Source organism: Artibeus jamaicensis, unplaced genomic scaffold (genome assembly GCF_021234435.1).
Source record: "Artibeus jamaicensis isolate MK-2021 breed Jamaican fruit bat unplaced genomic scaffold, CSHL_Jam_final scaffold_3151, whole genome shotgun sequence".
In the NCBI taxonomy this organism is placed as follows: Eukaryota; Metazoa; Chordata; class Mammalia; order Chiroptera; family Phyllostomidae; genus Artibeus; species Artibeus jamaicensis.
The window spans coordinates 373,252-400,757 of NW_026522037.1; the positions used below are offsets into that span (position 1 = coordinate 373,252).

Sequence of the window (27,506 nt, forward strand, 5' to 3'; positions counted from 1 at the left end):
CAAGCAGAGCCCTGTCGGCTGTCCTCCCCCGCCTGTGCGGACCACCGGCCGTGCTGAGGTAGGGGTGCCGGCCTCGCTTGTCCTCTGGCTGCCGGCTCCCTGGGGATCAAAGGGGCCTTGCACTTGCCGAGCCCTGTAAGCCTCTTCTGCATGTGTTGCAGCTCGTTCCGAGCACAGTGGGACGATGACAGTGACAGAGTCTCCCAGAGAGGACGGTCGCCTCCAAGTAAACGGGGACTCGCTGTGTAAGTATGGCCTCAGCTCCCTCACCGCGTGGGGCTCTCGGGTCGCACGGTCCGGCACAGTTGTGTGGGCCTGGCCGAGAGGGTGGGTAGGGCGCCGGTGCTGGAACCCTGCCTGGGGGGGGGCATGCTTCCCAGACTTCTTTCCAAGATCGAGTGTCATAGATGCAAACGACCACCAGGTGGCATTTGCTTTGAGTTTTATGTCTTTGATAATCACTCTTCCTCATTTCTTCAAACTCATCGTGCATCGTTTTTGAATGGACAAGGTTCGTGGAGTAATCTGTCACATTAACTGCTCATCACCATCCCCCGCAGGCCATGGCCGTGAGGGGACGGAACGCCTGGAGACCCACTTGGCCACCCGCTCGCAGTTTCCGGGGACAGGAGGGGCAGCAGGGACCGCACAGCTCGGCTCTTCCCTCACAGGTTGCTCTCACGCTGTCTGCTCTGTCTCTGTCATGTTCCCACAAACGCCTGTGCTTTCTCGTCCACACTTGGGGTTTGGGTGCTCGCTAAAGGTGGGCGGCAGTCCCACGGACTCAGTCTGAAATACGAGGCTCTCTCCCCAAACACTTTGGGAGTGTCTGCAGTGGAAGTCAGATGTCCAGGCAAAGAACTCCCTGCAGGGGGGGTCAGAAGTGCAGAAGAGGCTATTCCCGCCTGTGCCGCTGTGGGAGCGAGAACGTGCCATGCTCGGCACCATGAGCCTCCGCCCCAGGCGACACATGCACACCCGGATGCCCCCCACGTGCACACCTGCACCTGCTTGGGAAAGGGGCACCTTTCCCGCAGCCTTGTTTGTAAAGCTGAGCTTCAGAGATAAGTGCCCCCTGGCTGTTCATGAACACACGACTAAAGCAGTGGGTCTACCCCCTGTACCCTGTGTCTCTGCATGTCGCCACAAGCAGCCACTGCGGAGTTTCGGGAGTCAGCACACAGACGCTGAGATCAGCACACCACTCCCAGAAAGCAAATGGGAGGGACCCCGCGGTGGTGCTCTGCTTTGCACAGCCTGGGCTGCCCGGCAGAGGCTCCTGGTCGCCTCTTACCCAGCAGCACCGTGTGTGGCTCCACAACGCTTGTTCCCTGAGACACGTGGGCTGCAGGATGGCTGCTGCCTGGGCCCTGAGTGGGCCTCGCTTCCCCGGGAGCATGTTGATCAGCACCGTGGTCGGGGCCTATATTTGCTTTGCGGTGTCTCCTTTTCTCCACGGAAACCCTGCCGGCACCAGCTGCAGCCTGCGGCAGCTCCGGCCACCACACTGGGTTTCCTGGGGGCGCTGCAGGCAGGAAAGGTGGAAGCTGTTTAGACAGAGAGTGGGGTTCTCATAAGTTAATTTCAGCATCTTCCTTGGACTCGGTTTGCTTTTTGTTTTTCTTGAGAAGGGAGTCAACTTACTGATAGGACAGAATTTGGGTAAGGCCTGTGCATCAGGGTTCTCGTGTGGTAGCTGCAGAGAGCTGGTGTCCTGGAGCCCAAGTTCGAGTGTGCCCCCCTGCGTCTCCTCTGTCCAGGGCACGTCTCGAGGTGGACACTGCGGAGGACCAGAGCTGCTGGGCGGGCTGCGGTGCAGGCTGTGCTGTCGGGCCTGTGGTCGGCTGCGGTGGCCCCAGGTGGTCACTTGGGCTGTGTGTGTGCTGTCCCTGCGAGGCTGTGGCAGAAATAATCTACCTCATGGAGGGAAACTCCACGTTAGGGCCCCATACTCTGTTCCCTGTGCGACGGTCCTTGTGTCCTGCACTGCGGGTGCATGAGCTCTGTGCTCCAATAGGAGGCTTCTAACAGGGTTGCGACCCAGGTGCATGTGCTGGGTGTCCTCTGCCGAGTCCCGCCCGTGTCCTGACTCACATGCTGGGTGCTTTGCGGCTCGTCCACCCTCCCGCGTGGGAGCATGCGGGCATTCCTGCTGTGCGGGCAGGCACCTCTCAGCGCACCCCACCTGCTGCTGCGTCTCCTCTCCAGAGGCCTGTCCGTAAACCACCTGGTGCTTCTGGCTGGGCCTTGTTTGGGAGCCTGGTTGTCTCGAGGACACATCCCGACACTGCCTGGTGTTCTCTTCCAGGGAAGGCGGCCACTGGGATGCTCTGGTGGCTGGGTCGTGGGTGGTACCAGCTGGTCACTCTGATGTCCTGGCTGAACGTGTTTCTTCTCACCAGGTGAGGAAGCCAGCGTCCCATCGGCTGGGCATGCTCTTACTTGAGTTTCTCAACCAGTCCCAGGCCGCCACCATTCCTGAGGGAAGTGGCAGCCCGCAGGGGCAGGGGGTGCATGGGAGGCCATATGGTGAGGAGGGACCTGGACCCTGGGGCTCCTCAGTGGGCCAACGTCCGTGGTGCCTTGGTGCTGTCCCGTAGCTCTCTGTGTGGCTCTGGGTTTGCTTGTCCACATGGGCCCAGGCAACACCACTGTGCAGGCAGGGCCTCCTCCCAGAGGGGCCTGTGGGAGCCCAGGACCACGCGCTTCCCTTCTCATCATAGTGGGGGCTGCTCTGGGCTGGGTGGCCAGGAAGGGGAGGGAAGTGCTAGGCACTGCCTCCATGTTACATGTCTGTGTTTCTACTCCCAGGTGCCTTCGCAACACTTGCAAGTTTCTAATCTTGCTCATTCCACTCTTACTTTTACTTGGTAAGTCAACTCTGACCTCCTGCCAGCCAGTGATGTGCACGGCCATACGTGTGCGCGCGCGCATCAGTGAGACGCCCCTGTGGGGGGCCGTGTGTGAGGCTGCCCACCCAGCCGTGGCCTCTTCTCTCTCCTCCAAGGTGCGGGCCTTTCCTCCTGGGGGCAGGGCAGCTTCCTGTCCTTCCTGCCCACTTTCAACTGGACACGCATGCTCAGAGCACCAAGGGTCGATGAGCTCCAGGGTGTGTTCTCGACGGGAGCTGCCCCCCCGCTCCCACCTCCGGAGGTAATTGCCAGCCGGCCTGTCCTTGAGGGTCCGTCCTCGTGCTGCTGGGAACAGGGCTGCTCGGTGGGACACCCTGTGTTAGGAACCGGTCTCAGGTGTCCATCTCCTTAAATGCTGCAAACTAGTTTAAATGGTGTCTTTTTAAAGTAATTTCATTATTCAGTTCATTGTAATTTGGAGAGAAGCAGCATCCGTCACTTTGGAAAATACATAACATATAGAGAAGAGAAGGAAAACCACCCTAGCTGCATGTAGGGAAGTCACTAACAGTGCAGCCTGTGTGGCCTGTTCCTCCTGGGCACCATAGGCGTCCAGCGCTGTGCGGCCGAGACCCTCGACTGCCCTGTGCTGGGGTGTTGGGTGCTGGCTCGATGCATTGTGTGCGTTGCTGTGAGAACTTCTTCCCTGTCTTAGGGTGTGGCCGAGGCTTCTCCCTGGCACTGGATGAGAGAGGTGGAGAGGCAGGTGGCCTCTCTGTCGGGCCAGTGTCAGAGCCGGGACGGGAAACTGAGGGAGCTGACGGCTTCACTGCAGCAGCTGCAAGTGCGGGTGGACCAGCTGGACGACGGGGGTGCCGGGCCGTCCTCCCTGGTGAGGAGTGTGGTGGAGCATCACCTGAAGGGCCTCGGTGCCGGCGGGCTGCTGGGCTCCCAGGTGAGGCTGAGGGGTCCCCGCGTGGCTCCTTTCCCTGGGGAGCTGAGACTGGGGCAGGCATGGCAGTGGGATGTAGCTGTGCTCTCGTGTCGGGGACAGTAGGACCTGCTGTGCGCTGGGCCCCACCTGAGCAGGTCCACAGTGGGGATGCCCTCAGAAAGGGGGACACGCAGCAGGGGCTGTTCTGTCCGTGTGGGGCCCCAGGCCTCTGCGTAGACACCAGTTCATTTGGTGCCATCAAGGAAAGGACTGTCAGCCCACATTCCTCAAACCAGTGTTCCCTCTGTTCAGTTCCACAAGTTAACTAGGATGTTTTAGATTAAAATCTTCAGGATGTGCGTTGCCCCTGGTGTCTCAGTGTCCAGCCCTGTCCTCACCCTCTGTCACCACCACAGTCTGCTCCCCGTGGCCCCACCCCCCCACCCTACCTGAGCTCCAGGTGCATGCCTGCCAGCCCACTCCCTGCCTGGAAGGCTTACCTCACTGCCTGCCTCACCGTTCGGTGAGCCCTGGGCGGAGCAAGGCGTCTTCTCTCCAAGCAGGCCTGCCTCTGCAGAGGGGGGGAGGTGGTGGGGGCTGAGAGGGGCAGGTGCCCTTTGATGGAGTGACCGGAAGGGATTTTCTTCACCCCGGGGCGTGCACCTACTAACCTGCTAGAGTTGCAGCTTCTGAGGATTGCTGAGGGAGAGTGCACGGGGGCCGTCCAGCACCTGAGGTTCTCCAGCTCGCCGAGTGCTCAGTGCTGCCCCCACCCCATCCCGCCCAGCGGGACAGGAGGCCACATGGCCCCAGTCCCTTTGATGGCCAAGGGCGGCTGTTAGGAAGGGCGTCACCAGTGTCCTGGGGAGATGGTGGACTGGGTTCCTCCCTGAGGAAGGCCAGCACAGCCTGCAGGCGTGGATGGCTGAGGAGGGAGAGAGTGCCGTGCGTCCAGGCCGCTGCCCTGGGCTCACCAGACACGGTGGGCACTTGTTGAGTGGTGGTGGCCAGTCTGCTTTCTCCGAGAAGCACTTTCCGGGGGTCGCAGGCCATCCCCGTCCACACTCACCTTTGCTGTAGAAGCTCTCAGCCTCTCAGCACAGTCTCAGGTCCCCCCAAGGGCGCTGTTACCGGGTGGCTGATCCCTCTGGGACGCTCCGCCACGTGGTGCCCCGCGCTCTCCGCCCGCGGCATGTCTGGGCAGCCTGACACACCAGGTTTGTGTGTCTGTAGCTTCCCTGTCTGGACCGTCTGTTTGCTCCTTTTCCGTTTCAGACTGACCCCGTGGCCTTCCACCGTGAGCACGAGTCACGCATCTCCAACCTGGAAGACATCCTTGGAAAGCTGACGGAAAGATCAGAGGTACTCCTTCTCTGCACAGCAGCCCTGACAAGTGCTCTCCAGCCGGAGCAGCCATCCAGTTCCTGTGCCACTGTCTTGACAGAACTGGAGAAGGAGTCCCCCTGCCCCCGGGATTCCATCTCATGGCTTTTTTAAAAAAAGATTTTATCGATTTATTTTTAGAGAGAGGGGAAGGGAGGGAGAAAGAAAGGGAGAGAAACATCACTGTGTGGTTGCTTCTCACACGCCCCCTACTGGGGACCTGGCCCACAGCCCAGGTATGTGCCCTGACTGGGAATCGAACAGGTGACCCGTTGGTTCACAGGCCGGCGCTCAGTCTACTGAGCCACAGAAGCTGCTCCCGTTCAGAATGTCTGCTGCTTCTGTGCAGTCAGCTCCCCCAGCTGGGTCTGCTGGCCATCTTTTCAAAGTGTGCTTTGAAAGCAAAGCAGCACTGACCTGCCAGCCAACGACCAGACTTTGGGTTATGGGGACAAACCCCAGCCAAACACCTGTGGTTTCACATACAGTCGAGTGTGTGGTTTTGCGGAGAGTGGTGCGTGGTGGTGTGAGCCCGCTGTTTCTCATGCTTCCCAGGCCATCCAGAAGGAGCTGGGACAGACCAAGCTGAGGACAGCAAGGTAGGAGAGCCCGCTTGAGCCAGTCCCGGCCTCACTGCTGCACCGCAGGGACGGGCCCAGAGGGACACTCGCCCGAGGGCAGAGGGGTCCTAGGGGCTTCACTGCCACATACTTCTCCCTGAGCAGCGTGCCAAGGGCAGCAGCCCCCCTGCTGTCACCCGGGGTGCCCCAAGGACTGACTTTGGAGTACAGACGAGCTGGGCTTACATCACGGTTGGTGGGATAGGAGGGTTCCGTGTGACACGCTGGGAGCACCAAGGGCATCGGAGCTCAGCCCTTGCCATGTGGGCCAGCTTTCTAAAACGGGTACCTGGCACTGAGGCTGCAGGGGTCACATCGCCTTCGGAGTAGGGGCTCTGGGCCACTCCCAAGCCGTACCTGTGCCTTCTCAAGGGCCCGACCCCTCGGCAGATTCCTGGGGTGGGGCACAGCTCCCTACTGGGCCCAGCGCTTTCCTCCGGCCCACCATCCCTTCCTTCGGCCACTCTGCACCGAGGCCGTCCCTCTCCACATGGGAGCTGTTGGTCTCTTCGTACTTGAAGTTTACCACACGTCCCCCTAGTCTGCCTGAGTGTGGCACTTTGACCCCTTGTGGCTCAGTGATTCCTGAGGCTTGACTGGGGACCAGATAAGGAGCATGAGCGTTCCCCAAGCCCCTCACGCCGTCACCTCCCGGCTCCTGTGTGTCCGGTAGGCCTGCTGCCGGGCGGCCTTGATCTGCCAGGCTGATCTGTACCCCTCCCAAGATTTCCCCAAGAGTGTGTGCTCTGAGGGGCGTCTGCATGATGGCACCTGTGGTGCACAGGCAGGACTGTCCACCCAGCCGTGTGGTGGCTCGTGCCACACAGTCACTGCTGCACAAGGAGCTGTCAGCAGCCCTGAGGCTGGGCATTGTCGTCGCACTCCTTGTTCCATGGGCCTGAACAGGCCCCGTTCAGCCCTGGAACAGCCAGTGAGCGTGCCTCACCCCTGCAGCTGTGTTGTCGTTGTGAGGAGAGCACGGGGATGCGAATGGGCCCTGTTAGGGCACGTTGGGCAGTGTGTGCTCTTGGCTCAGGAGCCCTTGACGGGGTGAGGGGCTTGGGGAACGCTCTTGCTCCTCATCTGGTCCCCAGTCAAGCCTCAGGAATCACTGAGCCACAAGGGGTCAAAGTGCCACACTCAGGCAGACTAGGGGGACGTGTGGTGCTCTTGGCAGTGTGTGCTTGGGGCTCGGGTGTGGAGTGGCGTGGGGTCTGTGCGCACACGGGGCCAGTGGCAGCCCCCCCACTGCCGCTCCCCCACCAGGGGGACTGAGCCTGTTTCCTCTCCCCTCCCCATGGACTGCCAGTGCCACCGAGCAACAGCAGCACCTGCAGTCTACAGTGGCGCAGCTGGAGCACGAGCTGGGCCGCCTGCAGGCAGAGCTGGCGGCCTGGCAGCCGCTGAAGGCTGGCTGCGCGGAGGCCCACAATGTGCACGAGAAGGTGAGCTTCCCCTGCTGCCGTCTTCCCTGTGGTTGTGGGGCATCAGAGGCCAGCTGAGTGGGTGTCTCAGTTTTATTCGCTTCCTTTAAACAACCTTACTGTGTTCGAAGACTTTCAAGATTTAAAATAACGTTTAAAATAAAACTTCCACTCTCCCGAATTTCCTTGTCCCGTCACCCACCGCATTAACACCGTGACCTTCCTGTGCTGGCGTGGCATGCGGTAGGCCGCCACATCCTCCTGCAGAAGAGGAAACCTGCCATTTGGAGCTGCTGAAAACGGAAAAAGCACACACATCTGTGTGCAAAACTCAGCCGAAGTTGAGAGTTGGGCAGTGGGTTGGGGACAAGCACGTCCCTGTTATGCAGGGATGCTAAGCTGGTGGGGGCCACAGTGCCGGGCCGCAGGTGGCAGTTTCTCCATGCTCAGGCTATGGTCGTGAAACCTATGCATCTGGGCCATGGCCTGTCCTGGAGCCCTGCATGGCCGCGTCGGAGGCCACGGAGCCCCAGGACGCACTCTGCACACAGTCATGCAGGTGTGCAGAGAGAACGCAGGTGGGCATTTCTGGTACATGGTTAGAGTTAACGTGTTCACTGCCTGGAAGATGAGAGGCTTCTCCTCTCTGCCCTCACCTGACTTTGGGGGGTGGGGCCGCTGGCTGGGCCACACCTCCCCTTACGGCTCTGTGGGCATGGGCTCCTCCAGTGCGCTGGGAGGGGCTCTTCCATGCCCTGTGGAGAGGAAGGCACATGATGTTTGCAGGACAGATTTGGAGGAGCTGGTGACACTGCCATAGGAACCAAGTGGTTTATGTTCTGTTCGCTCACAAATTCCCAGGTCGACGTACAGGTTAGAGAGACCGTCAGGCTACTGTTCTTGGACGACCAGCAGGGCGGCGCCCTGGACCAGCTGCTGCGGAAGCTGTCCTCTCAGTTTGTCAGCAGGGATGACCTGCAGGCAGTGCTGCGGGAGCTGGAGTTGCGCATCCTGCGGAACATCACCCACCACGTGTCCGTGACTGGGCGGGCGCCGACCTCGGAGGCCATCTTGTCTGCTGTGCACGAGCAGGGGGCTGTGGGGATCACGGAAGCGGTAGGTAGAGGACCGGGAGGCAGAAGCGGGGGGTGGCAGTGACATTGATGGTACTTAGCACAGGCAGGGGGCAGAGATGTAGTGGTGCCAATGTCATAGCTGCTTCTTGGGAGGACTTGATGCTTTTTATTAATCCTCTTGTCCCAAAGCCTCCCAGTCCCCCAGCACCAGGGCACAGTCCCCACGCTGAGCCGGCTTTGTCGCCCTCTGTACACCTCTGGGCTCTGTGGCCTGGGGACGAGGGAGGTGGCCTGAGCCTGCAGACAGGCTCTGCCCTCGCAGCCACTCAGTGGCCTTGCCACGGTGCAGACTGAAGTGCGGGTTTCCCAGGACGTCCCTTAAGCCTGCCAGCCCCAAACAGCTGACGGACAGTGTGCCCTCGCTGAGACGTCCCGCCCCCACCCCTGGCGCTGACACGCAGCCTTGTCTCTCCTCCCCTGGGTCGGCGTCCTCCCATCTCGTGCCTCCCAGCAAGCGCATGTCATCGTGAACAACGCGCTGAAGCTGTACTCCCAGGACAAGACCGGCCTGGTGGACTTCGCCCTGGAGTCCGGCGGTGAGTCAGGGGGCCTCTGACCACGGAACAGAATGCAGGGATTGGAGAGCATGTTCCCAGCCAGTGGCTCCAGTCAGTGTTAGGGTGTGGTCTGTGCCTCCCTGCAAAGGCTGGGGCTGTGCCAGATGTTCATGGCAGGTGTGGGTGTATGCCCTTCAGCAAAATCCCAGTTTGGGGAATCTTGGTGGCCTTTGGTCTCCAGTGCCCTGCCGCAGAGGCACCCTCAGCTGCTGCACTTGACAGGTGTCACGTGCTTTACACACCGAAGGCGGCACCGGCATGAAGATGATGGCTTGCTGTACCGTGATCCCCACTTTCTGTGGGGTCACTGAGATGTGCCTGCCTGCCCCAGGGGTCAGCGGTAGCACTGGGCAGTTTCTTCCCATGTCCCCCAGGGTCAGTGCTTGTGGGGTGAGCACGGTGCCCCCAGGTATGTGGCAAGGGCCCTTCAGACGCCTGCCTCCCTCCGGGCCGCTCCCTCCAGTGGGGACAGGCCAGGGCAGCCATCATGGGGACCAGGCCGGCCCACTGGGCAGACAGCGGGGCTGTAGTTTGGCTCCTCGAGGAGAGAGAACAGGAAGCTGTGGTCGCTCGAGGGCTGTGTGCGTCCGACCGGCTGGTGCCGGGCTCTGCGAGGTGTGCAGCTGGTGCGGGGCTCCGTGAGGAGTGCGCCTCATTGCCCCGTCCCCATGACCCTGGGTCCGCCACGAGAAGCCGCTTCCGCGAGGCGATGGCGAGTGCTCACGGGATGTGGGGCAGGACCTTGAAGGATCTCACGGCAGCTCAGCAGGGGCTCTTCCTCCTTGTCCCAGAAAAGCTCGGTTTCCTGGATTTTTACAATTCAGGGGTTACAGGTGAGGGCTGGCAGACTAACATTTCTTGTAGAAAAGGAGGCCCATGACACGTGTCACCATACTCGGGGCTGGGGCCTGCAGGGAGTGGGGACTGGAAAGCCACATCTGTCTGGCTCATTGCCCGCCCGCAGTTCGGGAGGTGTGGGGAGTGGTGGTCCCTGGTTGGGAACCTGGTCCCCACGGGCGCAGGCTGGTCTCCGCCACACCCCTCCTCACGGGACCTCGGTGGGGTGAGTGCCGCTGTCCCTGGAGAAAACGACCCAGCTCCCCCGGCATCGGATGGATGGGCACCCTTCTCACCCTGTAGGAGGTTTGGGTCTCAAGTTTTCAGACAGCGATTTCTGAGGAAGTTCCTGGTAGTTCCGCGATGTCAAGTGACACCTCAGCTATTCCTTGGGGACTGACAGTGACTCGGGCTCTTAACCCTGTCATCGCTCCCTAGGGGCAGCATCAGTCCACGTGCGTTTGTGTCATGGCCTGGAGATCTGGTCATTCTGAGGGGTGCGGACTGTCAGTGTCGGCTGCCGATCAGAACGTTTTCGACTCTGAGCTAGGAAAGTGTCCGTGTGTTGGAGGAGGCTTTCTAAGAACAACATTAGGGTGTTTCTGAAAGAGATAGTTCAGTGGCTCAGAAATGTAAATGCAGGGTGTTGATGCTGCAGCTGAGGTCCGCTGCCCCGCCCCGCCCCGCCCAGGAGGAGGTGGCTGCAGCTGCTGGGCTGGGTGGTGATGGGGACCTTGGCTTCGTGAGGAATGACTTTTCATGTGTGTTTGTCTTGGCCTGCGGTGGCACCAGCCCTTGCCCTGTTTCTTGTTAAGGGACAGATGGCTTCTTCGATGCTTCCCTTCTGTTGGCATGGAGACCAGGTTCACTGACGTGGCTTCGGCATTCGGACCAGTGCAGCCAAGGGGGTGGGAGTAGTGCCACCGTGTGTGCCGTGGTCACCGTCCTCCAGCCCCAGACACTCCCATTTCCTCGATGGAAGCTGGGGCCGTGCACAGGCGCATCCTGCCCCTTTGGCCTGTTCTGTCGGCCCTGACCCCACCTGCCTGGCAACAGCAGGGCCCCGCAGGCTTGGTGCTCTCTGCCAGCATCAAAGGGTGTGTGGGCTGCCATCCCCACAGGTGTAGGTGGGCGTGGCGCCAGTGTAGAGGGTTTCTCGGCGTCAGCACGCACAGTCGCATCCCAAAGCAATCGTGCGCTCCTGACGTGGGGTTTGGAAAGAGCAAAATTAATACTGGGGCTGCTCCTAAAGTAGAAGCTTCTTTGTACAAGTTACAAACCTCAAGAGTTTTTAACACGTTCCCAGTAAGTCCCTGAGGTGGGTAAGGACATGGACCCCTGAGGGGTCGAGTCAGACACTGAAGTATGCTGGACCCCGGTTTGCAGGCGGAAGCATCCTGAGCACCCGCTGTTCAGAAACATACGAGACCAAGACGGCGCTGATCAGCCTGTTCGGCATCCCGCTGTGGTACTTCTCCCAGTCACCCCGAGTCGTCATCCAGGTGAGCGGCTGCCTCGCAGGCCGACCTGCTCCAGGGTCGGTGGTTCCGATGCTTGTTAAGGCACAGGTACGGATGGGAGAGTGTGTGCATTGCTGGGCACAGCTCAGCGACAGGCGGGACGAGCACCACACCGAGAGGTGGTGGTGCCAGCAGCACCAGCCCCGCCCCCTCGCCCTGAGGTCCACCTGAAACACCATGGGGGTGCTGGCGTCGCCGTCCCACTGTGGGCCCATGGTGCAGCGAGGCTGCACCTGCTCAGGCATCGGAGCGGACAGGATGGGCCCCCTGCCCACGCCTATGCCCTTGGGGTCTCCGGGTGGTGCTGGTTGCACAGCCTTGAAGGGCTGTCGGGTGGAGAGCAGGAACCGTCACATTCAGCTGCTGCCTCGTGGTAGTGCTGTTTTCAAAAGAAAATTCAGGGTTTTTTATATGAAACACCACACGATTGTCACCTTTCACTTAAAAACCACAAGTCCTAAAAGGGTTTGTGAATAAGCTGAGCATTAGGTTAGTGTCTGAGAACTTCAGAGTTGGGCCTCTGGGCCTGTCAGAGCCCCTGCCTTGTCCTTGTGTCCCGCCGGTGTCTGACAAGTAACTGCCGGCTTCCCTCAGTCCCCAGCACGGTCAGTCGCCGTGGCCCACAGGCTGCTCTTGCCCTGCACTCACACGTGGGCCCCTCACGGTCTGTCGTCGACCCAGGTCTGCAGTGTGGCTACCCGGTGGTCAGAAGGCAGCTGTCCTCTGCAAGTTAGGTGTGCGTGGGCAAGATGAGCTGCTCCCCCCACCAGGCTCGGCCCAGACCACCCAGGAGAGGTGCGGGCGGCACCTGCCGGAGGGGCATGCCAAGGGGCTGCCGGGAGTCCACGTGCCTCCTGCTCCTCCTACGGCGCTGATGCAGCGTGGTGGCCGTTGGGGTGGCAGTGGGAAGCATTGAAGGCCCAGGTCCCTTCTCTGAGTGTGGGCAGAGGGCAGCTTTGGGGCCCAGGGACATGAAGGATGAACTGTACGCTCTGTCCCGTGCCATCCCATCACTTCCGCCTGCCACACAGAAGGCTGTTCTGCTCAGCAGGTGGCACTAGCCCAGGGGCTCCTCGCCAGCTGGGCCCGCGCTCTGCGGTCCGTGTGCTGCTGCCAGCACCTGGGCAGGGGAAGGTGGGTCAGGGGGGCAGACATGTGGCGCTTGTGCTGGGGCACATGGACCCACACGTGTGAGAGCGCGCCTCCCACAGCGCCGGCCTGGGGACAGCTGCCACGTAAACGGTTTCTCCACTCCCAGGTGAGGCAGCCTCCTCCTGTGGCTGGGGGGCATGTGTACCCACGTTTCTTCGGTACATGCCTGTTGCGCGTCTTGCCTGCTTTTCTCTGGGGTTCTGGTTATTGCAGCGGTGTAAAACTCACTCTCACCATGGAGACTGTCGTTCTTCCGAGTTGAAACTCAAACCCCTCTCCCCAGTCTGTCCTTCGATTTTGCTTATGAGGGATTTTCTGGCCATGCCAAAATTTTTATTTCGGTATCATCAGCCTTTTCTCTTCCTGCTTCTGTGTCCTAAGTGGCTAAGAATTTATTCAGCTCCTGAGTCTCAGGGCTTTGCCTCCTCCGCAGCCTGACATGTACCCAGGCAACTGCTGGGCATTCAGAGGGTCCCAGGGCTACTTGGTGGTGAGGCTGTCGATGGAGATCCACCCGACCAGCTTTGCGTTGGAGCACATCCCCAAGACACTGTCACCCACAGGCAACATCACCAGCGCCCCCAGGGACTTCTCTGTCTACGTGAGTGTGCCCCACTCTCCCTCCCCAGGCAGAGCGTTTCCTAGAGCTGCACCTGCAAAGAGGGAGACTCGCCCGTTCTTGACATGCATGCCCATCCTCATCCCTTGGCCTGGACCTGCTCTGAGCAGGCAGGTCAGGTGTGAGGGACATCTTCCTGTCCCTCCCTGGGAGGGCGCTTCTCGGGAGGGTGCGTGGGCCCGGAGAGGTTGATTCCCTCCCTCCTGCCTGTCCAGACGCCTTCCTGAGGAGCCCTTGTCACCCCTGTGGTGGGCCTGGCTCCCCAGCTTGTGCTGAGGAGCAGCTGCTCAGTCAGTGTCACTTCCTGAGTCACAGATGGTCTGGTTTTGGTTTCAGGGGCTAGAAAATGAGTATCAAGAAGAAGGGCAGCTGCTGGGACAGTTTGTGTTTGACCAAGATGGAGAGTCACTCCAGACGTTCCCTGTCCCGGTGAGCTCCAGAGCCATTCCTGAGGGTCCCTGTCTCCTCATGTCAGCAGGGCCGCTGACCTTAACACAACTGTCAGAAGGGTGTCAGGGTGGGCTTCTGGGGAGGGGGTGCTGAACTCCTAGCTCTGTTCCCAAAGGAGCCTCTTTGGGATGTCCGTGTTCCCCACACAGTCAGGCCTTCGATGAGCTGTTGGTCTCCCCCGAGCTTTGCGTCCTGGCTGCCGACCTGGAGCAAACTGGCACAGGTCATTTCCGGCCTGGCCCCTTCCTCTCGGACATCCCTGTCAGGAAGGCAACTGGGTTTAGGAGTGTCTGTACCGAGTAAACAAGTAAATGTGAGTTTCTCTCTCCCCCCTTCGGTTTCAGAGGAGACCGGAGAGAGCTTTCCAAGTCGTGGAACTCCGGATCTCGTCTAACTGGGGCCACCCGGAGTACACGTGCCTCTACCGGTTCCGAGTCCACGGAGAGCCTGTGCAGTAGAGATGCTGCTGGCTGCCGCTGTACATTTTGTATATACTTGGGACAGCCCAAGACAGACACGGGGCCCCACACGACGAGGGCGAGGGGATGGTGCCGACTGCCAGCAGCAGGCGCAGGAACGGGGGTGGCTGACACCATGACGCCGCTCGAGGTCCTGCCTGTGGGACACTGTTGAGTGCTTGGGCACAGAGACCCGTGGGCGACAGGCAGTCTCGGATATTCCTTTGAATGTATGGTTCACAGAGACACACACACTTTGGGGGTTTGTTTTTAAACACAAAGCTGTTAATACTTGTATTTTCCTGGCATCAGGATCGAAGCAAATGAGGTTAAAAGGTTTGACGTGTTCTTGAAGCTTCTACACTTAGCCGTTCACTGGCCCTTTGAAAGGCCTTTGGGAGCAGATGGACTTTAACTTTTCAGTCCAGCACACATTTCTTTCAGGGAAAATCAGTGTCAACAAATTTCAGTGCTCAACTCCTTTGCTTTGGGGTAGGGTTTGTCCCTCACTTCAGCATGGATAGTCGCTTTACATCACCAGGTGGGGAAATGACAGAAACGTGCTTTTCTGCTTAGTTTGCTCTACTGAGTGAGAGCTTCACAGTCAGACCCCTATGCTGACCCTCATTAATTGGGGGCATCTCCCTTTGCTGAGACCAGTGGGAGCTGCAGTCTGACGCAGACAGACACAGAAGTAGCCCTCTGCTCTCCCTAATGGTCCTGTTGGAGTCCCTGGGGGGGTTTACTTCACTGTATGAATAGGAACCAAGAAATCTATTCTTAGGGGTCTTTTCAGGTTTTCTCTTGAATGTTGCTTAAAAGCAAACACTAACATTCTCCGAATCAGAGGACTGTTTTTATTTGGATGGCATCAAGGGAGAAGGTCCAGTGTGGCCACTTCCTACCACTGTTCTGTGGGGTCGCACTGCCCAGCAGCATCCTCCCCGGGCTCCGGCTGGGATTCACCTTTTCTTCAGACTGTTGGCCGTTTTCCCTCGATTCCCGTGACACTCGTTTTGGTTATAATTAATATTTAACATTGAGAAATTTAACTGAGCAGACTTTATAAGAGTTCCACAAGGCACTTGAGGTGTTACAAACGTTTGACTGGCTTAAGCAGTTTCATGGTGTAACATAAATGTATTTTCAGAAAAAAGATGAAATGATGGTGCTGACTGGTTTTCTGGAGTTTTATGTATATTGCACAACAGTCCTGAAATACACACAGACTACATGGCTCTTTCTGTCACTCAGAATTGGAACCCATGCCTGTTCAGCCGAGTTGAACAAAACATATACAGATATTTCATATATTACAGGATAAGTATATAAATCAGAATTTCCTATATAAAACTAATTTGGGAGTTGGGTGCAAATATTTTGAGTATTAATTTATTTTTAAAGATGCAAGATAGGACTTTGTGCAGTGTATTTTTGTAAATGCTTTTCCAAATATATGTCTCTGGTAGTGCTCTTGTTGCTGCCACCAAACTAAGATGCTATTGAAATGTTTAAATAAAGAGTTTTAATTTTAAAAAGTGCATGAGATACTTCTAATGAAAAATAAAATGGCCTATTTCTAGTCGGCATGCGTTGTTTGTGCCGGAGGGTCAACCAAGCCTGCGCCGTGTTGGCACCTGCCCTGCACTCCCTGCAGCGCTGCCAGGTCCCTCACCCTCTTCGTTCCCCTTTGGTGCCCCCAGACGGCTTACTGTGTGCCTGGCGCCCAGAGACCGAGGCCGGAGCACAGAGAGGCCGAGCCCGGTTCCGCACGGCCATACGAGATTCCCCGCAACACAGCTGGCTTCCTCCCGGCAGCAGGTGTGCCCATGGGTGCACGCAGACAGGCCATCCCTCCGCTCTGTGCTCGCTGTACCCCGGAGGTCGGTACTGTGTGGGGCTCCCGGGTCCCAGCGCGAAGAGCTCCCCGGGATGACGCACACGCGAGCCGCTGGACCTGGGCCGGCCGCTGCCCGCGCGGTCAATACACTCTCCGGGGCCGGCAGATGCGGGATAGCCCGGCGGCCACCCAGCGTGCCCTGGAGATTTGGCCACGCGACTGAAGCACCTCCCGTTACACCCTCTCCACCCGCTCAGTACAGCCCAATGGCAGAGGCCCGCGGGACCCGGCCCCAGACCCTACGGCGTGGCCAACTACGTCACTGCGCCGCCGCGGTCACGTGGCCGCTCGCTCGGCCAATCCCGCGGTCACGTGGCCGTCCGCCCTATTCGCGGTCACGTGACCAAAGCGCAGCTCCTCGTGGGCCACCGTAGAGAACGTCGGGCTGCCCCCGGGACGGGAGCCGAGAGGCGCTGTCCACCGCGCCTGCGACAGCGTCAGCCCTGCGCGGAGCGCCGGCCCATGGCGGCGGCGATGGCCGAGCAGGAGGGCGCCCGCAACGGGGCCCGCAACCGCGGCGGCGTCCAGCGCGTGGAGGGCAAGCTGCGCGCTAGCGTCGAGAAGGGCGACTACTACGAGGCGCACCAGATGTATCGGACCCTGTTCTTCAGGTAGCCGCCGCCTCCTGGGGGGTTCCCGTCCGCCCCGCCCGCAGGCGGGCTCTACTGCGGGCGCGGAGCGGGTGAGAACGGGCTGCCACGCGGCGGCTGATGGAGCTCCCCGGCCTCGCCCCCGCCCGCCCACCCTGCGCACCCCCGGGCTGGTTCCTCGGGCGCCTGGGCGTCTGAAGCCCGCGCGCGGAGTCTCACGGTTTTTTCTTTCGTTCGGCATCCGGTCCCATTTCTTTCCGTTCTGGTGTCCTCGCTCCCCCCTTCGGCGTCGCGACCGAAGCAGCTGTGTTTACTGCCCGGCACAGCGGGGGCACCTGCGCTGGCCGCGGGCCACGTGCGTGGGACTGGGTCGCTGAGCCGTCTCGCGGCTCCTGGGCGCCTGGGTTCTTGTAGAGGAGCGGCCCCGGGGCCTGAGTGACCAGCTCCCGCGCTGCACGGCCAGCACCCGGGCTCCCTTGGGCGTGGTGTCTCGGGGTTCCCACGTCCCGCCACAACTGCTGTCCGGTCACACTCTTCGTGTGCTTGTGAGCGAACACCACGTCGTGCAACCCTTTGCGGTTTGCGGCCGTTCATCAGATCGGGACAGGTCCCGAAAGCGACTTGCAGGATTCATTTTGTCCGTGCAGAGCCATGGGGACAGGCCATGGGGTCAGCCCTTGGCACCAGGAGCCAGGTTGTGAAGCTGCTGCCCTGGGGCAGTTAAATCAGTGTTCCTGGCTCTTGGAGGTGGTGTTTGCTCAGGCCTTAGTTGACCGGTTTCTATTGGGGTTGAAAGCGTGGCCCCCGACTGAGCTTGGGCTGCGTAGCTGGAGGGCTGAGTAGATAGTTCTTCAAGGGACCGACCCCCAGCCAAGACAAGGCCATTGCCGCTGCTGCCCTCGCCCTGCCTGCGTTGCTGCCGTGGGAGCTACTGTAACCTCAAGGTCGCCTGGTGCTGGTTAGTCCCCGGATTCACGTCACTGTCCGCCCCAGTGATTAATCAGCAAAAGTGGATCTTCCCAAAACAAATGCTGCCTACCTTGTTTCCAGCCCGTCCCTCGGAGATGCTGCAGAGAAACGGGATGAGCCTCACAGTGGCGAGTCCCTGGGCCCAGGGGAAGGGATGAATGGGCAGCTGCCCCCCCAGCCCAGCCTCCCACCCCTGCTCTGCAGCCCAGGACCCGACACCTTGGTAATCCTCTGAGCCCTGGCTTCGTCGATGGCCATTGATGGGACCCCTCTGCCCATTTAGGAATCCTGAGAAGTAAGCGGTCTGCCGAGGGCCTTGTTGGAGATGTGTCAGCGGTGACTGCAGCAGTATCCAGGAGGCCACCCTGAACCAGGCAGGAAGGTCCCTGTCCCCCTAGGGCGCACTGCGCAGGCCCTGCGGTGTGAGGGTGCTACAGTGTGCAGTCGGGGAGCCCTCGCAAACGCACACCCCTGAAATGGGCGCCAACAAGATACAGAAGTGCTCGCCAGGTCTAAGGTCTCCTCAGCCGCAGCCTGTGCCCGGCGCCTGCCGAGCTGGTGCGGTCAGCAGACGTGTGTTGTTTGCGGTTTCACACGGGCAGCATCTGTCCCACGGTCGTGCTGCGTTTGTTCAGTGGGATTGTTTCCAGGTGCACGCGCGCATGTGTGTCGGTGCGTTGGTCGTATGAGTGGTGGGCCATTTTGTGGGTGGACCCCAATGTGCCCCGTCACCCCTGGGCCAGATAACCATGTCATGACTCTCTGACGCACTCACATCAATCCTGACGCAGTTTGAGGAGGAGTTGGGCCACTTGGCCAGCTGGGTGGCGTCACCTGGGGTGTGTCCAAAGGACTGGGTGTGGCCACTGGTGCCCAGGCTGAGCGCAGGCATCAGTGTTTAGCTTGGCCTCACGGAGGGGGGAGGGGCCTTGGGCTCCTTGTCTCCTTGGACCTTTCTCACATAAGTGTTATTTTGTCTTTTCTTTTTTTAAGATTTATTTATTTTTTAGAGAGAGGGGAAGGGAGGGAGAAAAAGAGAGAAGCATCAGTGTGTGGTCGCCTCTTGCACACCCCCTACTGGGGACTTGACCCACAACCCAGGCACCTGCCCTGACTGGGAATTGAACCAGTGACCCTTGGTTCCCAGGCCGCTGCTCAATCCATTGAGCCACACCAGCCAGGTCATTGTTACTTTGCCTTGATGGACTGTCCCCTTCTTCCTGTGAAATGCCCGTCTTTGTGTGCTGTTGCCTTTCTTGTCCTGAAACTTATTTTGCCTGAGGTGGTGGCTGCCCCCACGTTCTTCTGGAGACCATGGTCCTGGACTCCTGGTTCGTCTTTGGGCCGAGGGGGTCCCCCACAGGCCAGCACAGTTGGGTCTCAAGTCGTGACTCACTGGCTCCCCAGGGGCTCTGGCAGGCAGTGGCCTGGGAGGGTTCGCAGCCGCGGCCGTGCAGCCTTTGTTTCTGGCTGTGCACTGGCCCCACTGGTTCTCTGTCCGCGTGTGTCCGGCTGCGGGCCAGCGATTTCCTCCAGTGTTTCCCTCTGTTTTCTCTCCCCACGTTTCCCGTTGGCCCCAGGGCTCCGCACTGTGGGCGGGTGAGGCCTGTGGAGTGCACCCCCCCCCCAGAGGAAGCCGCTCTGGGTCTCTGGCTACTGTCTTCACTCCCTGTCCGAGGGCCACTGGCCCCTCCTCACTGTTCCTGTTTGTCCCCAGGGGTTTCTCTCTGAGAGCATCACTCCTCAGTTCTGGTGAGTGGAGGCATCGGCAGTTACCTTAATCCTTCTTTTCCCTGTAACTTTGATGCTTAATGAAGTGGTTTTCACACCCTGCTCTGGATTCAAGTTACAGGGTTTTCCCCCCGACTGTGTGTCCCACCCCCGAGGGCCTGCTTGCTGGACCAGGCCTTGGCTGCTGGCTTCTCTGTCTGGTGTTCTCTCCAACGTCCTCCGGCTGCTCTGGGCTGCGGAGTTCCGGCTGGGGAGTCTGGTGGGGTCTCTGCAGGTCGCCATCTCCTTCCTGGAGGCCTTGGGAGTGCTTTTTTTTTTTGTCACTTAACGTTTTCGACAGTGTGAGTAGCCTATGTCCTGAGGAAGGTCTTCTGCGTTGCGGTGACGGTGTCCTGCCAGCACCTGAGAGGCTAGTTTTCACCCTGCATCTGGGGAGTTCTCAGCCCTTCGTCCCTACCTGCCCTCTGCTCTTTGCTCCCCCCCTAGCTCACTCTGGACCGGGACCCGAGGGCAGTGCCCTCCTGCCCTCCCGTCCCTCCTGTGGGCCTGGCTTCAAGCTGCTCCTCCTTGGGGCCCGCTGTCCCCCCACACGTCCCCTGCCCCCAGCACAGAGCTCTGCAGCTCAGGCTCCAGTTTGATTCTTGTCATGTCCCTTTGGTGACTTGATCCTTCATTTTACTCCCGAGCACACACAGCTGCCACCGGAGAGCCTGCAGCCTGTGGGGTGGCCTCCTGGTGGCTGTCAGGAGTTCTGCCTCCTGTGGCTTTGAGTTTGGTCTCTGGGCATGGGTCGTGTTCTTTCCTGGTGGCCCCGCTGTTCACCGTGCTCCTGGGGCTGGTTTCCAGGGCGAAGCGTGGTTCCTGGCTCGAGTACCCCATTCCTTGTAAGTAGTTCGGGCTGGTAGTTAGCGGTCATTCTTCTGCTTTCCAGTAGGTGGCACTACACCCAAGTTTTTTGTCACCTGGGCTGCCTGCCCCCCCTGGGGCCTGGGAGCCTCGGCCCCCACCCTGGGGACCAGGGTGGTGGTGTCCCCACAGAATTCACGTCACCTCGGAGCCACCACCGTGGCAGGGGTGTGGCAGGTGGGGGGAGTGGGCTCTCGAGCTGCTGCCCGCTCCTGTGCCCTGTAGCCACTGCCGCCAGGCTCTCTGGGGACAGAGCTGGCTTTCAGGTGCTGGCACTGCCATTGGTCCCTGTGGGAGCCATTCCTGTATTTGTGGGGGGACCATCCCTGCCCCCCATGTTCCCGGGTGCCAGAGTGGGGGTCTCTCAGGCATCCTCTTTCGGGGTGGGGGGAGGGCAGGGAGCCTTTGTTTGGACATATCAGGTGGCAAGCTGTTGACTTTCGGGGAGACACACAGGGTCTGCCTCACTGCAGGGGGCTTCTTTTGACAAATCAGAAAGTGCCCCGTGAGTGATGTCCTCCACCAGCAGCTGGTTGTGGCTGGCAAGCAGCACCCTGGTGTGGGGAGAGTGACCCGGACGCTCTGGGCCCTGCTCAGTCGCCAGGGCCCTCCTGACCCAGTGCTCCACCCACACTCACCGTCCTGCTGCCTCTCAGCCTCACCTCTTTTCCGGCTTTCCTGGGTCCCTCCGGGGGCTGCGGCCTGTGAGCCCTGTGCTGCCATCTGTCCTCTGCCCCTCGTCCTCGAAAACAGGCTCCACTGTCCCGGCAACTCCGCGCGCCTGCCTCTCAGGCTTGTCTGTCCCCCGTCTGGTGTCTCAGATGTCCGCTCTACCTGCCTGAGACGGAGGAGCCCGGTGTGTGTCCTCAGCAAGCTGAGAGCGGCTGCGGGCCCGAGGGTCCCTACAGGTGGAGCCCTGTGTGGGAGCTCGTCGGGGCCCCTGTGGCGGAGCTGGGAGTAGGTCACATGTGTGTGTGGCAGGAGGGGTGTTGGCTGACCGCAGGAGACCACACCCAGCTCTTGTCGTCGTCCTGGCAGGAGGGGCCGTGTCGATGTCTGCGTGTGGGCGTCCCTGTGACCTCCAGGCACCGCCCTCTGGGTGGCTGGGCGTGACTGGCACCCTGCCCCGCTCCTCTGTCACAGGTACATGTCGCAGAACAAGCATGCGGAGGCCCGGGAGCTCATGTGCTCAGGAGCCCTGCTCTTTTTCAGCCACGGCCAGGTAAGCAGTGGGCGTCACCGGTGTGTCCCCTGCCCGGGGAGCAGGGATGGCCTGGGGCCATGACACAGGCCCCGCACCGTCTGTGGGGCACTGTGCCGGGGCCGGGGGTCTGGGTGGCCTGGCTGTGTCTTCTGGACCCAGGGTCCTCATTCTGATCCTGGGGGTCTGGTCTGTTTTCACATCTCATAGCAAAACAGCGCTGCAGACTTGTCCATGCTGGTCTTGGAGTCGCTGGAGAAGGCCGAGGTGGAGGTGGCCGAGGAGCTGCTGGGTGAGCTTTCTCCCGGGTGACCCTCTTTCCCATGTGCATGGGGGGCACTGCACTATCGGCCACCGAGACCTGCCCCCGTGCTGCTGCCAGGAGACCCGGCTGCAGGCTGCCTTCTCTGGGCGCGGTTGGGAGCAGCTGGGCGGCATGGGGCCCTGTGGGGCCCCACCCACACACCTCCGGGGGCTGTGAGCCCCGCACTGCTGGGGAGAGCGGGGCCGTGCCCGCTTCTCCCGTGAGGGTCTATGTGTTGTTTCTAGAAAGCCTGGCGAGACTGTTCAGTCTGATGGACCCAAACTCCCCGGAGCGAGTGGCCTTCGTGTCCAGAGCCCTGAAGTGGTCCGGCGGAGGGTCTGGGAGACTGGGCCACCCCCGGCTGCACCAGCTGCTGGCCCTCACCCTGTGGCGAGGTGGGTCTGCTGTGGGCGCCAGGCTTCCTCAGCTCCCCTCACTCCTCTGCCTCCTCTCGGTCATGCCGCCCAGCCGGGGATGCCCCCCAGCGGGGCTGTGACCATGTGGCGGGGCCTGGGCCACATCCTGCCTTCCGTACCATTCTCAGGCCCCCTTGCTACCCAGCACTGGTCATCTCTCAGGGACATTGCCCCCAGGCCAACACCCAGCGGCGGTACCCGCTTTCCTGTGCTTGTCCTGCTTCTCACTCAGTGCCCTGGGATTCCTGTGTGGGTGCCGAGCTCCAGCCTGTGGCTCAGGCCCACTTGTGTGTCTACCTATGTGCCAGGCACAGCTTCACAAGGACAAGGCCACTGAGCAGAGTGGCTATCAGCAGGCAGCTCGGGGTCCCAGCACCGGTGGGCATGGCCAGGGTGCAGCCTCCCAGGCTTCAGAGGGACAGGCAAGCACGTGGGGGGGCGGCCCCTGGGGGCCCCAGGAGACACACGGCCTCATTTCATCAGGCCGGCCTGGAATAGGCTCAGCGTAGGTCCCGGGCTCCTGACGGCCTCTGGCTTACAGTCCAGCCAATGCACACAGGACGTGGGGAAGCCGCCCCGTTGGGCCGTGCAGCGGGGACGCTGCCCTCACAGCAGTTTGCTTGGGGGCAGCGAGGGGCAGCCCAAGCCTCTGTGTGTGGGGCAGGGGGTGGGGGGTGCAGCCCGAGGACAGGTAAGTTGTTGGGAGTGTGAGAGAGGGCACATCTTCAATTTTTCTAAGTACTGTATTTATTTCTTAGAGGGAGAGGGAGAAGGAGAACCACAGATTGGCTTCCTCTTGCACACCTCTATCCAGGGGCTGAACCCACAACCAGGGCTGTGCCCTGACCAGGGAACGCACTATCGACCTTTCTCTTTGCCGGACGACGTCCATCCCATGGGGCCCTGCTGGTCGGGTCGGGAGGCTGTCCCCAAAGGCTTCTGGGATGCCTTTGTAGGGACAATGCCTCTCTCCCCCTCACAGAACAAAACTACTGCGAGTCTCGGTACCACTTCCTGCACTCCACCGACGGGGAGGGCTGTGCCAACATGCTGGTGGAGTACTCCACCGCCCGGGGCTTCCGCAGCGAGGTGGACATGTTCGTGGCCCAGGCCGTCCTGCAGTAAGTAGGGGCCGGCTCACACCTGTCCCCTGTCCCCTCCCCCGTCACCTCACGCTGGCTCGAAGGCCGTGTCCATGCTTCCCAGAGTCCCTGCAGCAACACATTGCCCCCGTGGGCACTGGCGCGCACGGCCCTTCCTCAGCTGTCTTTCCGACAGGTTTTTTTTGAGTGTTGATGCGTGCACAGCAGAGGGGAGAGCCGTGCAAGGGTCCCGGCCCCGGTCACGCGGCCACCAGTGCCAGGGCCCCACCCCTTCCGGTGGGAGTGCTGCTCGAGGGCTGCACTCGCTTCCCACACAGACACGCTCGGGTCTGGAGGCCAGGCGTGGGGGAGGGCGTGCCGTGGTGCGAGGGGTGTCCGCTGCACCGTGGGGCTTCCAAGCTCAGGTGCGACGCCGTGTGTTACGGGTCCCAGCCCACCGGCCAGGCACACGACATTCAGTGGAGGTGCTCTCTCTGGGCCGAGCCTGGCTCTGCGTGGAGGGTCACCAGCCCCCTTCGCATGGGTCCTTCTCTGTGCCCTAACGAAAGGGGTCCCATCACGGGTGCCCACGCCTCTGCCTGCCCCACAGTGGAGGCCTCCTCCCCGGGGCCTCAGACTCCCAGTCCCTGGGCTGTGCGCACGTGGGCCGGGCCCCAGCCTGTGCTGACAGGTGTGTGCGGTGGCTGTTCCCACCTGTCTGCCCTGCCCACCCGGCTCCCGGGTCGGGCCGCAGTGCTGTTGGAGGCGAGGGCCTTTTGGCCACACTCAGGAGGACTGCGCCCTCACCACAGGTTCCTGTGTCTGAAGAACAAGAGCAGCGCGTCGGTGGTGTTCGCGACGTACACCCAGAAGCACCCCTCCATCGAGGACGGCCCTCCCTTTGTGCAGCCGCTGCTCAACTTCATCTGGTTCCTGCTGCTGGCCGTGGACGGGTGAGTGCGTGCGGTGTGTGCGGGCGAGTGCGGCCCTCGCATCCGCCCGTGTCCTGGGCAGCCACGGAGCTGAGCCCCTGCTGTCTGTTCCAGGGGCAAGCTGACGGTGTTCACGGTGCTCTGTGAGCAGTACCAGCCGTCCCTGCGGCGGGACCCCATGTACAATGAGGTGAGGGGGCAGGGCTGGGCCTCCGGGGGCGGGCGGCGGGGTCTCCGCGCCCCCTCATGGCTGCCTCCGCCTCCCTCAGTACCTCGACAGGATAGGACAGCTCTTCTTCGGGGTGCCGCCCAAGCAGACGTCTTCCTACGGAGGCTTGCTAGGTAAGGCCCAGCTCAGGGCCCGGCTTGCACGCCTGCCGGCCACACCTTCACCCACCCTGAGGCCTTCCCCCCATTCCAGTGTGGTCGCCTGGGCTGCCCTGGGCTCCCTGTCCACGGCGGCAGAGCAGAGGCTGGGTTTCTCTTTCTGCTTTTTTATTGTGGTGAGACAAATGGAACGCAGAACGGATCGTTTTCACGACTTCTGAGTGTGTGGCTCAGGGGCACCGAGTACACACACTGCTGTACGGCCATCAGCCCGTCATCCTCCCCAGGATTTCTTCACTTCCTCCCCACCCCCGACCCTCCCCACACAGCCCTTCCCAGACACCCCCCCCCTTCTTCCTGGCCCCCAGCGCCCCCTCCCACAACGGCCGCCCAGGCCCTGGGGACTTGGCTCTTCCAGGTGCGCTGAGAGCCACAGCCCCTTGCCTGGGCTGCTGCCGCCTGCTGGCTGCTGTGGGTCTGAGTCAGGGGGCGCCCTGTGCTGCCGCCTCAGCCTTTCCCGTCTCAGCTCCTATGTTCTGGCCTCGGGTGCATTTTCAGTCCATTCTCGCATGCGCATCGCGTCAGGGTCCAACTTCCTTCTTCCCCTGGGGGCACCCCGTGCGCTCAGCTGGTTTTCAGCAGGTGGCCTGCCCGTCGCCAGCCTCCGTGCCCCCATCCACTGCTGCATGAGCTCGTGGTTTGCTCCTGGGCTGCCCAGTCCAGCTTGGGTGCCGAGGGCCCATCTCCTGAGGCCAGGACACTGCACGACCTTGGGAGACAGGAGCCTCCGGCTTCATTCTTTCTCTTCCGGGCTGTTCTGGCCGCTTCGTCCCCTTGAAATTCCACAGGGATTTCAGGGCGAGTTTCCCCGTTTCTGCAGAAAGTGTCACTGGGGGTGTTGAGAGGGAGGGTGGCTGGAGGTGACGCCGACGTGTCCACTGTCCAGAGTCTTCTGATCTGGGATATGGGGCTGGTGTCCATGCGTCTTGTCCTCCGCTTCTTCCTGCAGCGTCTGTGGTTCCTCGTAGGCATCTCTTCTGAAGACTGTGCTTTCGAGCCTGTCGTAGGTGGGACTGTGTTTGTGATTCCTGGTCCAGGTTCTCCATGCTGCTGTGCAAAACGCAGGGGATTTCTGCACTTGGTTTTGTATCCTGCAGCTTTGCCGAACTCCTGCGTTAGTTGCAACGGTTTAGAAGTAAAACTGTTAGGATTTTCTGCATGTAAGGTCATGTCACCTGCAAACAGGTAGTTTTACCTTTTCCCTTCCAGTCTGGATGCCTTTTCTTCCTTCCCTGGCCTGCCCGCCCCGGCTGGGACTCCAGGCCAGGACACTGGTCTGCACCTGCGCTTAGCGAGGAGCCGTGGCATGTGGTGTGTGGTGATGGCTCCCACCTGTTCCTCTCGTTGAGTGTTTTCATGTATGAGTACTGAGTTTTGTCAAATGCTCTTTGCACATCACTGAAGATAACTGTGGGGTTTTCTGCCCTCGAGTCCCAGGAGCAAACCCCATTGGCCGTGGGGCATGAGCCTAAACAGGCAGCGAGTTTCATTCGCTCGTGTTGTTGGAGGGAGGGCTTTGTGTTGCTGTTCACCAGGGATGCTGGTCTGTAGTTGTCTCCTCCTGGGGCTGTTGGTCGGCCACACTAGTCCCGCTGGTGAGCCGGGACGCGTTCCCTGGAAGGTGTCATGGGGCTGCTGGCTCTTGCAGGAGTGTCGTCCTGGGCCTTGGCCAGGAGGTTTGCTGACTGGCTCCGCCCCGAGACCCCTCCGCAGGTCTCTCAGAGACGTGTCTTGGCAGGTGTTAGAGGCCTCTTCCTCCGCCTCTTCCTCCACGTCCTGCCCCACCTCACCTGCTGGGGCCTTGGGTCCAGGTGCCCAGTGAACCTGGGCCTGGACGGCACCACCTCCTGGCAGCTCTCCGGCAGCAGCCTGCGAAGTGGGCTCCGTGGGGCGGTCTTCCTGTCTCTGAGGCCGTGGAAGCCACCAAGTTGCTGTGTGTGCGCCGCCCTCTGCGCCCTCAGGGCTGGGCCACCAGCATGACAAGGATGCTCCACGCACTGTGGCCGTGTCTGTGGGGCTCAGTCCCAACTGCACACCTCCTCGCAGTGCCCTGCACCTGCCTCAGCCTCCCCACCAGCGTGCGGGTTGGGGAGGGGCCTCCCGACAACCCGGGGCTCACTCTCCACGCGTCCACATTCCCTGATGGTCGGTTCAAGGGGATGTTCCAGACACTGCATCTGTGTCGGTCTGACAACAGCTCTTCGGGTGATGGAGACAGTGCCGGGCCGGCAGCAGGTGGCCCTTTTCCACGAAAGCCCCTGAGACTGGGGCATGTCAGACCAGCCTCTGTGTGCGTCTGCGCCACGGGACGGCCAGCCTGCCCCCTGGGAGCTGGGCTGCAGCTCACACCCACAAGTTTGCCCCGATGCATCTCGTGGGGGGAGAGGCTGCTGTGGGTCTGTGGCTCTGGGGAGGGGCCACAGGCCCTGACCGTGTGTCTGCTTCCAGGCAACCTCCTGAGCAGCCTCATGGGCTCCTCGGAGCAGGAGGGCGAGGACAGCCAGGATGACAGCAGCCCCATCGAGCTCGACTGACGCCTCCTGCACCTGCAGGAGCCCTGGGCCCCCTTCCCACTCTGAGGCTGTGGCAGCTGCACGGTGGCGCCTGTGGGCAAGCCCTGGCCGAGGGCGGGGCGGCCGCGGCCTCCGATTGCCCCACAATAAAGCACAGGCCTGCGTGCCGGCCTCTCCCAGTCCTTTGTTTCTGGTTTGCTTTGGGTGCCGGGGGGCTGCCGTCGGCCGACCCCATGTGCACGTCCCTGGTGGCCCTGGGCCACTCCCCGCCATGTCCCGGGGGCCATAGCTGCCACCGGGCACTGGGCACACGTGCGGAGGCCGTGGGACTCGCACCTCATGGAGCCGTGTGTTCCCCTGTGGCGCTGCCTCCGACCCGCGTCCTGGGCGTTGACTGGCGAGCAGCCTGCAGCGAGGCCCGGTCCACGGACGCCCACAGGTGCTCCAGTGCAGCTGGAACAGGACACACTCTCTCCACAGTCAGAAACGGGCTGTGGACGGACACACGGTGACCAAGCTAGGAGGGGCGGAGCGTGCGGCTCTGTGTGCTGTAAAAGCGGGACTCAGAGGAAGGTTGTGTTACCTGTGGAGTCAAATAAACCCTTTCTACCGGGCTTCGCAGCACTGGCTCTT

At 61.0% G+C, this 27,506-nt stretch overlaps 2 protein-coding genes across 10 annotated transcripts in view; both read left to right on the plus strand.

Annotated features, from left to right (window-relative positions):
• Window positions 1-15,524, plus strand: part of SUN1 (Sad1 and UNC84 domain containing 1) — a 42,543-nt gene extending 27,019 nt beyond the window's left edge. For 5 of the 9 annotated variants that reach the window (XM_037137861.2, XM_053656953.1, XM_053656952.1 and 2 more), the window contains 16 exons: window positions 162-245; window positions 561-671; window positions 1,761-1,859; window positions 2,309-2,402; window positions 2,812-2,870; window positions 3,008-3,153; window positions 3,568-3,807; window positions 5,062-5,148; window positions 5,725-5,768; window positions 7,099-7,234; window positions 8,075-8,329; window positions 8,801-8,885; window positions 11,130-11,245; window positions 12,849-13,016; window positions 13,371-13,463; window positions 13,829-15,524. In XM_037137861.2, the coding sequence (XP_036993756.2) occupies window positions 162-245; window positions 561-671; window positions 1,761-1,859; window positions 2,309-2,402; window positions 2,812-2,870; window positions 3,008-3,153; window positions 3,568-3,807; window positions 5,062-5,148; window positions 5,725-5,768; window positions 7,099-7,234; window positions 8,075-8,329; window positions 8,801-8,885; window positions 11,130-11,245; window positions 12,849-13,016; window positions 13,371-13,463; window positions 13,829-13,942 (1,931 nt within the window). In that variant the 3' untranslated portion in view covers window positions 13,943-15,524. The remainder of the gene's footprint in view (window positions 1-161; window positions 246-560; window positions 672-1,760; window positions 1,860-2,308; window positions 2,403-2,811; window positions 2,871-3,007; window positions 3,154-3,567; window positions 3,808-5,061; window positions 5,149-5,724; window positions 5,769-7,098; window positions 7,235-8,074; window positions 8,330-8,800; window positions 8,886-11,129; window positions 11,246-12,848; window positions 13,017-13,370; window positions 13,464-13,828) is intronic. The other 4 variants (XM_053656954.1, XM_053656955.1, XR_008390028.1 and 1 more) reach the window with 3 other exon arrangements.
• Window positions 15,525-15,530: 6 nt separating this feature from the next.
• Window positions 15,531-27,487, plus strand: GET4 (guided entry of tail-anchored proteins factor 4). Its single transcript, XM_037137865.2, has 10 exons — window positions 15,531-15,763; window positions 16,040-16,453; window positions 21,182-21,260; window positions 21,450-21,531; window positions 21,789-21,938; window positions 22,942-23,080; window positions 23,854-23,994; window positions 24,088-24,163; window positions 24,243-24,315; window positions 26,809-27,487. The coding sequence occupies exons 1-10, from the start codon at window positions 15,531-15,533 to the stop codon at window positions 26,892-26,894; spliced, it is 1,473 nt and encodes a 490-aa protein (XP_036993760.2). The 3' UTR covers window positions 26,895-27,487.
• The last annotated feature ends 19 nt before the right edge of the window (window positions 27,488-27,506 follow it).